At 34.1% G+C, this 13,138-nt stretch overlaps 1 protein-coding gene across 4 annotated transcripts in view; it reads left to right on the top strand.

The window, feature by feature from the left end:
- TMEM135 (transmembrane protein 135) overlaps window positions 1-9,178 on the top strand; it is a 264,255-nt gene extending 255,077 nt beyond the window's left edge. For all 4 annotated transcript variants that reach the window (XM_010356031.2, XM_010356030.2, XM_030918487.1 and 1 more), the window contains 5 exons: window positions 466-529; window positions 1,495-1,571; window positions 5,195-5,293; window positions 6,380-6,447; window positions 8,239-9,178. In XM_010356031.2, the coding sequence (XP_010354333.1) occupies window positions 466-529; window positions 1,495-1,571; window positions 5,195-5,293; window positions 6,380-6,447; window positions 8,239-8,371 (441 nt within the window). In that variant the 3' untranslated portion in view covers window positions 8,372-9,178. The remainder of the gene's footprint in view (window positions 1-465; window positions 530-1,494; window positions 1,572-5,194; window positions 5,294-6,379; window positions 6,448-8,238) is intronic.
- Window positions 9,179-13,138: the final 3,960 nt, after the last annotated feature.

Genomic DNA, 13,138 nt, shown 5'->3' with positions numbered 1-13,138 from the left:
AACATTTGTGTGAGCTCAGATCTACTGGTGATGGATTTCCTCAGCTTTTATTTGTCTGGAAAAAAATATTTGTTTCATCTTCAGTTTTGAGAAATATTTTCTCTGGGTATAGAATTGTGGCCTGACAGACTTGTTTAACCAGCATTTTGTTCTTGTTAAAATGGGAATGATGCTTTTCCTAGCATTCGATAGCTAGGCAAAAGTGGAATTTATGGATTTATTTTGAAAAATCAGTGCAATAAAAATATTATGTGTAATTTCTTAATAGAGTCTATCCAGAGTAATAACTTTATAAAATATTATTTTTCATAATTTTTCCAATCACATATTCAGTTTGATTTAGATAAGATCACTAATTGACCCGCAAGGTAATCTGATGAATTGATTTGTTATAGTTGTTTTCGTTTTATGCTTTTGTTTCTAGAAATGAAATAACTGAAGTCATTGTATTTTCTCCTTAACTAGGGTACTAGTTGCTTCCTGCGCTGGATCAGAAACTTAGATGATGAACTACATGCTATTATAGCTGGTAAAGCAATAATAAAAAATGAATGGTTATTATTGTATTAATCAGTAGTAGGAATGAATTAGAAATACCATCCAATTCATCCAATTTCTATGGATCTTCCTTTCTCTATTGTAATAGAATCCCAGTTGAGGCACTTGTCCAATACTTTGTGATGTTTAACATATTAAGGCACTGTTGCCATCTGATGTTTTGAGTTGGCAGTATAATGACTTGGATATCTGTCCTGCTACAGGCCATAAATCCTAGCGAATGTGTCATAAAAGAACGTAAAGCCTTATAGTTACCATATAAGTGATTAATGGAAGTTCAAGTAGATTTCATTGAAAATTCTATTTTTACCATGGGAAAATGGCATATATTTTCATAATAACTTTTTAAAGGACCTTAATCATTTTATTAAAAAATCTAAATTTTATTTTCCTTGTGTAATATATTATTAAATTAAATAGATAATTTATCAGGTATTTTTTAGGAATAATCTTAGTTATTAGTATTCGACACCTCCTCTCTTCCCCTGGCCTTGGTTTTCCATTTATAGAATGAATGAAAGCAGTGCTATGGAGAGAAGTATTGATAGCACTAAAAATTATTTGAATTATTTAATATTAGAAGAATATATGAATAAATATTTCCACTTAAAATCGAAATGATACCAAAAGGCTTTGAAAAATTATTTTTTTTCAATTGTATTTGGCAAGACCACTCCTCTTTAAAGTTAAAATAGAAATGTAAAGCTTCTTGTTATACATAAATCAGAACTGTTTATTTCTAACTCTGAATATCAATTTTTAAATAAAATATGCAGTAATAACTCACCCCATTTTAATGTCATCTGGTGTATTACTGTCCTTGATTGTGTTGTAACAAGAGGTAGTGCTGATTCTGTGTAACTGAATTTACATTTCTGATGACATAATAATAAACACTTTGCAATCTTATCAGTTATTTCTTATTTCTTGTTTCAGGATTTTTGGCAGGTATATCAATGATGTTTTATAAAAGCACAACAATTTCCATGTATTTAGCATCCAAATTGGTAGAGGTAAGCAAAATTTTTATGCATGAAAAGTTCCAAAGAATATAAAGCTTTTAGCTGCTGATTGTGTTAACAGCAAATATATATCCCAATGGCAAAAGTAAATTTTAATCCTCTAAAAGTATTTGCATAGTTGATTCCCCTGTGTTTTTCTTTGTGTATGTGTGTTATTTTCAAATATACATTAAGTATAGAAAGAGTAGTGTAATTAACCTTCATGCACGCATCATGCAGATTCAACAGTTACCAGCATTTGCCCAGTCTCCTTTCATCTACACTCCTCAACCCCACAGGTACCGAATTGTTTTAAAGCAAATCCCAGACATTGTATCATTTCATCCTTTAAAAAATCTCAGAGTAAAGACTCCTTAAAGATTAAAGGCTAAAGGCTTCTTCAAAATAAACAAATCAACAATACCACAGTACCATTATCATACATTAAAACCCTCCCAGTAATTCCATAGTAATATAATATATCCAATTAGAGTTTATGTCTTCACTGATTATCTTATAAATGTCTTTTTACAATCATTTTATTTTAATCAAGTTCCAAACAAAGTTTCTTTTAGTTTATAATAGTTACCCCCCTACTACTGCTGCTACAGCTTTTCTTCCTCCTCCTCCTCCTTCCTTGACATTTATTTGTTGAAGATGTAGGTCATTAGTTCAGGAAATTTCCCAAATTCTGAATTTTGCTGATTGCATCCTCACTGTTGTTAACATGTTTCTTTAACTCATGAATTTTTAAAATTGTTAGATCTTGAGGCCTAAGCAAATTCAGGTTTAAATTTTTATAGGTGGTAACAGACATACTTCACATTTACTGTGTATGTGAACTTTCAATTGCATGACGAGGCACAAAAATGTCTGGTTGTCTCTCTTATTGTAATGCTAAGATTGATCAGTGGGCTTAGGTGTTGACAGAGCCAACATAAGGTTCCCCAGTAGCCTTTTAGCTAGTAGTTTTAGCAGCTGTTAATAACCACTGGGATTTATTATTTCATTAAGAGTTGTAAAATGATGAAAAATACTATTATTGTTTATTCTGTGTTTATTAGCTGAAATTGTTCTAAAAGCAGTTTTCGTTTTCAACTGTTTGGTTACTCTGAAATATGTTGTTCTGGGAAGTCAAAATAAAATGCTTGATTACTTCATTTTTAATTATCAGTGTTTAGAATGAGTTAGTACGTTAGCATCCTGCAAAGTTGACTGATGAGTCTTTATTTTTAAAGTATCATTATGAAGATTTGGAGTTTAACATATATGATTTATTTTAACCCATTGCAATCATTATGCTCAGATTGTTCCCATATTTGGCCATGAGAGCTTCCTTAAGTTGACTCCTGTTTGTTGTAACATAACGCCATTATCTTTGATAGCTTTCTTGCTGTAAGACAATATATTCCAGGCTCATCTGGGACATTTTCTGCCTCAGACATAAAATCAGTCTTCTCTATAATGGCTCCTACTTTGTTTTAGTGGGAAATGGTATTTAAAGATTTCAGTCCGGGTACTAGAGGTTATTTGCTCCCAGGCTAGTTACTGATTCTTGCCTTTCGCAGTGAACGGAGCTAGAGAATCTCCCTCCCCTTTCTTTTTAGAGACAGAAAATACATTTGGAGCATATTGATATTTCTAATTCAAAGTTAAGAATATAGATTTTATTTAACTTATTTAATTACTTGCTTTACCCAAATATGTGCTTGTGTATGTGTGTGTGTGTGTGTGTGTGTGTGTGTGAGAGAGAGAGAGAGAGAGAGAGAGAGAGAGAGGAGAGAGAGAGAGAAAGAGAGAGAGATTGAGAGAATATATACATCATGAAATCAGGAGGACAAGAAGGAGCCAGATCATGTAGGATTTTAAAAGCTGGGGTAAATAATTTATTTTTTTTCTCAGTGCACTGGAAACCACCGAAGAGTTTTAAGCATGGAAATGCAGTATTTAATTCACATTTTAAGAAGAGCATTCTGGCTACTATATAGAGAGAGGCAGGACCGAAGCTGAGAGAACAGTTAGTCTCTGTCAGGAGATGGTGGCTTGCACCAGGATGGTAGCAGCAGAGATGGAGAGAACTACACAGGTTTGGTGTATGTTTAGGAGTAGAGTTGACAAGACTTGCTAATGGAGAGGAAAAGGGAACTGAGAGAAAGAAAATAATCCTTAGGTGGCAAAAATATATTCTTTAACACAAGAGGAAACCAATATTGAGATCTAGTTTATTAAAGGTGTTTTACAGCTAAGTGGCCAGAGTTTTTTAAGGCAAGCAATGGTATCTCTCCCTTTCTTGTGTCATCAGGCAATATCTGATCCTGGCAAAAGAAACTGGCATACAAACTGTGCTGGTGCAGACTTTTTTTAAAAAAAAAATTAGGGAGATTAGAAATTTAAGCTTGCTATATCCTTTTGTGGAATTCATTGCTGTGTTGTAATAGACAATCATTTTTCTATGATTGAAGTTAATTTTATATTAAAATGCTCTGTTACTGTACAGTGAAAATGATATAAAGATCAACTGTATAGACCATTGTTTTCTAGGAACCTCTGAGTCAAATGCATATTTTTATTTAGTATATATTATGTTCTCATTACTGTGCTACATACTGGAAAGAATATAGAGTGTAGGATATGGTTTCTATCCTTCATTAACTTAGAATCTGGTTTATTAAATGAATTTTATTATAAATAATTAGAAACACAGTTATTCTATCTATTGGGAAATAGCTATTTCACTTAACATTTCTGTGATGCAGTTCTACCACATCTGAATTAAATTTTCTTCAACATGAATACAGCACAATATATCTGTATCTTGCAATATACTGTTACATTTTTTTTTCCAAAATAATGGCCAAAGTATATTTATTTATCTTGTTTCCAAAATAGATTATAACTTGGTATATATCTTGCAATTCTCATATATCCCAGTCTCTTACACATATTATGTACATTTAATCCTCAGTATATACTTTTGGATTGATTTGTATGTAAAGTATTCACCTTATCATTTCCTTTGTTGCTTTGCTCTTTGGTTATGGTAGCTTATATAGATCTTGAGGATTCTTTTTATGGCAATTCAGTTGGGATATAATTTTAAAAGAGTCATATTTACTTAGCAAGTATTTTAAAGCCATGGTCTGGGGTAGGTATTGAAGACCATGCAAAGTTGAAGAAGAGAAGGTTGTTGCCACCTGTCAGTGACTTCTTTTGAGTTCTCATCCTGTTTATATTCTTTATTTTGTGAAGAACAATGCCCAGCATGTAGACACCGTTAAATGTTTACTGAATAAATTAATGAAGGATGAACAGATCTATCAGGGAAGAGAGCACATGAGCACTGTACAGAAAGCATTGAAGAGTAAATATCATTTAAAAAGCAGCAATAAAATGTTCCTGAATTTACAGAAAAGTATTACTGCTTGAAGCTGGGATTTGGAGCAAAACAGTGAGGGAAAGGGAAGGGCTGACCCTTAACATCATTATGAAAAATGTGACATGGTTTGAGCTCTGAAGGGAGTATTAGGATTCAGAAAGGTAGAAAACATAGTTGTAGGCAGGGAGCACAATGCTCAATTATGTTTTTAATGCTGAGGTTTTTTCTTTATAACTCTTTTCTTATGCTTGTTTTGCAGACAATGTATTTCAAAGGCATTGAAGCAGGGAAGGTTCCCTATTTTCCTCACGCAGATACTATCATCTATTCCATCTCTACAGCAATTTGCTTCCAGGCAGTAAGTATAGCTTTTTGAAATGAGAAATTGAATGATTCCTGTTTCTAATGTACATTAATCAAATGGGAGAAAAACAAACTCTGGGAACATTTCTATTTACAGTATTACATTTTAAGCTTTTTTTTTTGTTGTTTTTTGTTTTTTGTTTTCAGCAAGATAGCTTGCAGGCTTCTGATCTTTAAACATGTTAACTTAATGGGCTAGGTCCTTTCTATGAGTACACCAATTTTTAGGTTTTAATAGACTACAATTTATAAGTAAATTATTATTCCAGTACCTTGGGAAGAATGCCCCAATTTAATTATCCTTCCCTTTGATTAAAAAAAAAAAAAGGATAATAGGGATATGCTGTTAATAGTCATAGGCATGAATACAAATAATTGCACTTCTCCAATATTCAGAATGAGGATGAGGAAGAACTAGTTTCATATAAGCATTGCTCAATCTCTACATTCTGTAACCATTATTATTGACATTAATGGTGTTAGGGCTGTTTTAAAATTTTTGGAAAAACTTTTATTTGCTCTTTCTCACAAAATGCTGCCAGGTTGAAAAACTCATTAAAACTAATGAAGTATCAATATCTCAGTAAATCCTTCCTGATAATGACTATTCACTTAATTATTACTTCAAAAGCAACTTTTTTTTTTTTTTTTTTTTTTTGAGATGGAGTTTTGCTCTTGTCCAGGCTGGAGTGCAGTGGTGCAATCTCAGCTCACTGCAACCTCCGCCTCCTGGGTCCAAGTGATTCTCCTGCCTCAGCCTCCCAAGTAGCTGGGATTAAAGGCATGCACCACCATGCCTGGCTAATTTTTGTATTTTCAGTAGAGACGGGGTTTTTCCATGTTGGTCAGGCTTGTCTTGAACTCCTGACCTCAGGTGATCCGCCTGCCTCAGCCTCCACAAGTGCTGAGATTACAGGTGTGAGCCACCGCACCCGGCCAAAAGCAACATTTTTATTTGAAGGCATATTTATGAAGATTCTTGATAGTTACCAGCTTAAACATCAATACACCTTTGTGTATTTCATCACTTTCAGTTTTCATTTATACTTACTAAAAGAATTCTCAAATTTAATATTCTTAGGCTGTCATGGAAGTTCAGACTTTGAGACCATCTTACTGGAAGTTCCTTTTAAGACTCACCAAGGGCAAGTAAGTGACTAAGCAGTTTTCTTAAAAATATTGCTAGTGGTTTTATCTTTTTGAGGGAATATTCTTTCAGTGGTAAAGTAGGTATTTATATATAAATAAAATATGAGCAACTTACTAAGAATAACATGGGGCGTTTTTTGAGTGATCATTATTCTGACCATTCTTTTCCCTGTATAATGTAGATGTTTTAAGTGGTCTAGATTAATATCAAGTTGATTTGCTAACTACTGATTAATTGCTACATAAATACTTAAGTCTGACTGTTTGAATCATTGGCCATTTCTTTTTTATTAAAAATATTAAACAGATTCATTAAAGATCATCTCTACTTAATTAACTGATTTCCATTTTGGAAATAGTCATATTGCATTGCTTCTTGTTGTAAGTATACTTTCCTCTACCTTGCATATCATTTTTGCTTTGTTTTGTTTTCTCCCCTGATCTTAATCTAATTCTTTGGGAGGCATTTTGACCTAATAGAAAGAGCATGGGTTTTAGAGTCAGGCAGACCTAAATGTGAGTCCAGCTCTGCTACCTTCAGCTGTGTTACTATGGAAAATTATTTACCCTCATGCGCGTAAGCTTTTTTCTGTCTACAATGAAACAATAATACATACATTGTATGGTTGTAGGAAAATTAAGATGCTTATAGTAGCACTGGGTAAATTGCACATATTACTGTCATTACTAAGAATAATAGCAAATACTTGTATAGTGCTTACAATGTCCAAGGTGTGGTTTTAAGAGGCACACATACAATATACATGTATACATAAATATGCATTTAATCCTTAAATCCTAACTCTATGAGTTAGGTACTATTATTATCCCTGTTTTACATATGAGGAAGCCAAAATGTACAAAGGGGTTAGATAGCTTGCCAGAGTCACTCAGTTAGTAAATGAAGGAGCTGGAACATAAATCAGGCAGTCTGGCTTCAGAACTTTCCCTCTTATCTGTGTCGCTGTAGATCCTTTATTTATTATTGTATAATCATTTTTTTGTCATTTAGTTTTCTGCACATTAATGAGTTTTACTAGTTGATTATTTTGGAAGGGAACTTACTTTGGAAAAGTACTCAAAGTCACATTTATAGGCTGTCAGAATAGTGCTGGCCAGTGATTCAAAACTAATTTCATTCAGCTGTTTTCTCCAGAAAGGAAATAAGGAAATGCTTGTGAATAAGCACAGAGACCCAGAAGGTCTATCCTATACATTAGCTAAATTTGTGTATTTGAAAAATGTTATATATCTTAGGTTAGGTAATGGATAACATTAGGGTATGTTTTTACTGTGTTGTGTCTATTAGACATTTGAAAACCTGTATGCTGTTTGCCTTTTAGTCATTAAACATTTCCACATTTGAATGTGTTTTCATTTGATTGTGAGACATTAAGATGTCAACTATGAGAGGAATTACATTTAATGCTTTTGCCTCATTGGTAATGTTAGCTCATTTTTTGTTTAGTTTCCTGTGAATTCATTCATCATAAAAATAATAATGAACCTAATTTTCTATTTGATACAGTCTAGTGGAAAGAATTCTAGAAGGGTTTGAAATAATGATTGTAATCTCTGCAGTTTCAGATCTGGGGATTATCTCTTTAAGTAAAATATGGGACAGTGTATCTCGAAGAAAAGCATTCATGTGACTTGAATCTGCCATTGAATTTAGATCCTTTGCTATGTTAGCCTTTTCTGTTTTCCCATCCCACAAAAGATAAGTTAACTAAAATGAATTATTTTATAAACTATATTAATACTTGGTTTACTGTATTCTTTGTTTTACAGATTTGCTGTCATGAACCGAAAAGTCCTTGATGTTTTTGGTACTGGTGCATCTAAACACTTTCAGGATTTCATCCCCAGGTTGGATCCAAGATACACAACTGTAACACCAGAGTTGCCCACAGAGTTTTCTTGAAGATGACTGTAATTTATTAATGTGACTAAATGTTTCATCTTGAAGAGTTAATTATGTTGAACACAAAGGAGGGGCCCAAGCTTGAACTTCAGTGTTATTTCAGTTAGAGATACTCTTTTCATTTGTGTTGTTTTTCTTATGAATCAGAAATTCAGAAGCTTTTTAGGAAGATGTTGCTTAATAATTAAGCTTCCTCCATAGCCAGAATAAGATTCTGGATCACCGTAGTGATTGACATTATTATATATTATTGATCAAATTATGTCCGTAAGCAATATTATATAATCTATGTAGAAGTGTAATAGCAAACAAGAGTACACTTAAAATTACTTTAAAAGATGTCTTTAGTTCATTCCAATATAATTCTTGATTAAAATTAGGATTATTTCTATGTTTGAGGATTTACAAAGGATCACGGGTACATGGATTTGGTCTGAATTTTTTTTAAAGTTTTGAATTGGTATCTGTAGTAGTGGAATGTTATAGATTTGAAGTAACTCTCCACGGACAGTGCTGCTTTCGTGTAGAGCAATTTAATTGGAGAAGTGGCCATTCTTACTTCAGGGATGCAAAGATAGGGTCTCATACCATTTGGATAAATGTCGTGGTATCCATGCTTTTCTTTCAACTAATAACATCATCTCTCTTCATGACCAGTTAGTTGGGATATTTGGCAGCCTAGCAAACCTATGTACTAATGGCAGGTTAGGGGTAAATGGAAATGGACACATCCAACAGAGTTGAAATGTATGTTTTAATCTTTCACAGAAGTATTACACTTGAATATTTAAAAACAAAACTTTTTTTTTTTTTTTTTTTTTTTTTTTTTTTTTTTGAGACGGGGTCTCGCGGTCTCGCTGTATCACCCAGGCAGGAGTGCAGTGGGCGGATCTCAGCTCACTGCAAGCTCCGCCTCCTGGGTTCACGCCATTCTCCTGCCTCAGCCTCCCGTGTAGCTGGGACTACAGTTGCCCGTCACCTTGCCTGGCTAGTTTTATTTTTTTGTATTTTTTAGTAGAGATGGGGTTTCACGTTGTTAGCCAGGATGGTCTCGATCTCCTGACCTCGTGATCCGCCCGTCTCGGCCTCCCAAAGAGCTGGGATTACAGGCTTGAGCCACCGCGCCCGGCCAAAAACAAAACTTTTAAACTTCCTATAGGTTTATTACGTTTGTTTTCATTTATATGGACATAATTCTTCATAGCTCAGTTTATATGCCATTGTTGTGTTAGAAGGGATCAAAATCCTATGGAACAAAGTAGTCTTGGCAAGTTGGCAGTTTGTGTCCTCTCAGCTGTTTAACTTATGTAATGGATGTTTTGCACCTGAAAACACTATAAAAATCCAGTGTTTGTTTAAAAAGTCGATTTTGTCACTAATTGGATTCAGGTTCTCCAGCCTTCTTCTTGAATATCATTGTCACCGTTTTTACTGTTAGAGTAAAGAGGTGACACCACAAAGTCCTGCTGATAATGAGAGTAGTTCAGGACAGCTGTGATTGAAATATGGTCACTATTTACAGTTTTTAGGGAAAAGTTATACTTTTCTATGTTAATAAAAAGCTGAAGTGGTCTACAGTTAATGTAACATGTAGGGATGATGATATTTTTAAAATACATTTTGTTGCTAAAAACTTTTTAGGCCATTGCAAATTATGCAGTAGAACTTGTGTTGCAAAAGGAATTATAACCCACACTTTAAAAATGCTTAATCCCCCATATTCAATTTCATCAAGCCTTGTATACTTCTTCTTAAATGTAATTCAATCCTTGGTTGTTATGGCAAATAGAAACCCAACAAAAAGACAGACTCTGGTACCATGGTAACAGAGCCATTTTATCATTTGGTCAAAATTTGGCATTATGATTAGCCTTTTAGAATCAACAATGCTGTTTAGAATGGGCAATGCTGTTAAAAGATCATTTTGGTTTCAGACATCAAAGTTGATTAATAAATTTAATCTTAACTTTTTATTCACTGGAATCAAAATGATGATTGGTACTGTGTTTACTGTTTAAAATGAAGCACCGAGAGAGCACTGCTAACTGCACCTCATTTTCTTTATCCAGAAATTGTGCTTATATATTTTCCTGTCAGGTTAAAAAAGATGTTTTAATTCATAAATTATTGTTTTCATTGACACTAAAAGACTGTGATATTGAAAGACAAATTATGAAATTTGCTGAGATTGTTCAGTAAAATTTTGCTGGTCAAAAAGGTGTATTTCTACAATTTACTTTTTCATTTTTATAAATTGCAGTCATTTTTCAAATTTTATATAAAATGTAAAATGAAATAGCTATCATGAAGCAGAACACAATGATGAGTGTATAGGTTGAGTGAATAGTTAACCAATTTGCAGTGGTGGATTGAGAAGTCCAGTTTGATTTCATTGGGACAGACTGCAAAGTATAGTTGTTTGAGCAAACACAAAGACACTTTGTGTTTTTGAAGACAATCAGAATGATTACCTTTCTACCTCTAACTAATCAGGTATTGATTGACAACTTTTTGGCATTATAAATAAAGTAAAATAGATCTCTGCATTCCAAAACATGTTTTTTAGCTTATTTATATCCTGAAGAAATGGTAAGTTTTCACTGGAACTGATTACAGTAAACAATACTATGTCCCCTTAGTCTTTCTGACACTTTTATGTAGATTAAGATTGAAAAGCAGTGCATTTGGGGCAGTGGTATTATGGTCATCTCATTGCTATTTTCTGTTTTAATAAAATCCTAGAACTAGTACCAACCGAGTAAAGATTGAGTTTGCAAGATAACAGATTGTCTCAAGTCTATTCAATTCTCAACAGTTTTTCACCAGATAATTTCAGGATCCATTTTATTATGCATTTTTGAAGTAACACCTTTGGTTCAGTTATATTTTCCCATAAATTCTGCATTTGCTTCTGTAACTTTTTTCTTGAACTATAAGCATAGTCATCACTCAGTTGATACCTAGTTTTTTGCCTTCATTTGTTGTTTAGTCAGTTGTTATTTAATTTAGAATTTTATCTTTTTTTGGCTCTCAGATTTTATAATGAACTTCTATTATAATGAACATGTATTTTTTTGGTGGAATCCAAACTGAGCAAATGTCACACGGTATTTTCTTGTTGTGCTTGAGTGTTCATCTCCTCGTAGATTATATCTAGGTTAACATTTCATTTAGTTGTTAATGCTGACAGAATTGTTTCCTGGTTATATTTTATTATATCCCTGAGCTTCTGCGTGCTCTACATTTCATAGGTAGTGAAAAGCAATGTCCTTTACTCTCAAGGAGCTTCATCTGCTTGCCTGTGTCACAACCTCTCCCTTGGTGCTAATTAGGAAGCTTCTTGTGGGGCTGAAGGGAAATAACCACTGGAGCAATGACCCAAATGTTGTTTTGGAGCAGAGAAATTATTAGCCCAGAGATTCCTTAAATTCTCCATGTGATTTAATTTTTATTTTTTGAGATGGGGTCTAGCTCCATAGCCCAGGTTGGAGTACAGTGGCGCAATCGTAGCTCATTAAAACCTCAAATTCCTTGGCTCAAGCAATTCTTTCCCTTCAGTCTCTAATAGCTGGGACAACAGACATGTGCCACCATGCCTGGCTAATATTTAATTTTTTTTTTTTTTTTTTTTTTTTTTTTTTTTTTTTTTTTTTTTTTTTTTGTAGAAACAAGGTGTTGCTATGTTGTCCAAGCTGGTCTTGAACTGGCCTCAAGTGATCCTCTTGGCTTGGCCTCCCAAAACTCTGGGATTCCAGGTGTGAGCCACAGTACCTAGCCATATTTTTATTTGTATGAGTAATAAGTAGTTTGACACAGCAACGAAGTTGTCCTTTGTTTCCCAAAGGCAAAAGTATACATTTCTTGCTAAGATGTCTTATAGACATTCTCTCTCCTAATACCTCCTCCTCGTAATCATTTTCACATAGTCATACTTCACTCAGCTGAAACCGAGTGGCCAAGAAAAAGATACAAGAAAAGGAGTAAGAAGTGCATATTTTCTTTAGGGCTGTGCTTTGAATGTGATGAGTAATAAGGTTACCTTCATTGTGGAGGTGATGTTTACAGTTGCCTCCAGCCCTTTACTGTTGGTGCTGAAGCTACTGTTGGTGCCAGCTCTACAATTTCTTCTTCTTGAGGAATTAACAAAGAAAGGAGTGTCAAGGACTGAGATGACCCTGAGATTGGGGTGCTGTCTTGGATTCTGCGGCTGTGTAGTACTGTGTTTCTGTTTAAAGTAGTAACCTCAGGTGATTTGTAATAGCCCTGTAGTTGCAAAACGGGTAACTACAAAGAAATGAAACTGACTGTAGTGTGTGACTTCTGGAAACAGAAGTGGGGCAGTAAGTTGGTCATTGATGTAGCTTATGTCCTAGGACTGCAGCAGAGTAGTGAGTGAACGGCTTTAAGCTCACAGCTGTGGTGAATAAGAATGTGTGCTATTTTACACACAGAGAAAAATGATTGACTTTTGGTTGAAGGAAAGAATTTGTATCTGGTCTTTCGGAAATGATTCTGTTGCTGTTTTATGTGGGCTCTCTCTCACTGCCCCCTCCCCCCACCACCTTGTCCATTCTCTGCTTGCTGGTGTTACTTTATCTTAACTATTCTCCTTGGACTTCATTGCAACCGTTTATGCCAGCCGTTGAAGTGAGAGGCTCTGGAGAGATCATAACGGTGATAACAATGGAGTAAACATTTCCAGGGACACTGATTTTTTTATATGCTCTGTATTTCTTAGGCAGAATGATGTAGAAGATAATTGCACAG

The sequence above is a fragment of the Rhinopithecus roxellana genome, chromosome 15, assembly GCF_007565055.1.
Source record: "Rhinopithecus roxellana isolate Shanxi Qingling chromosome 15, ASM756505v1, whole genome shotgun sequence".
NCBI classification, from domain to species: Eukaryota; Metazoa; Chordata; class Mammalia; order Primates; family Cercopithecidae; genus Rhinopithecus; species Rhinopithecus roxellana.
Note: the sequence above shows the minus strand (reverse complement) of the source record. Positions and strands in the feature narration are given on the sequence as shown.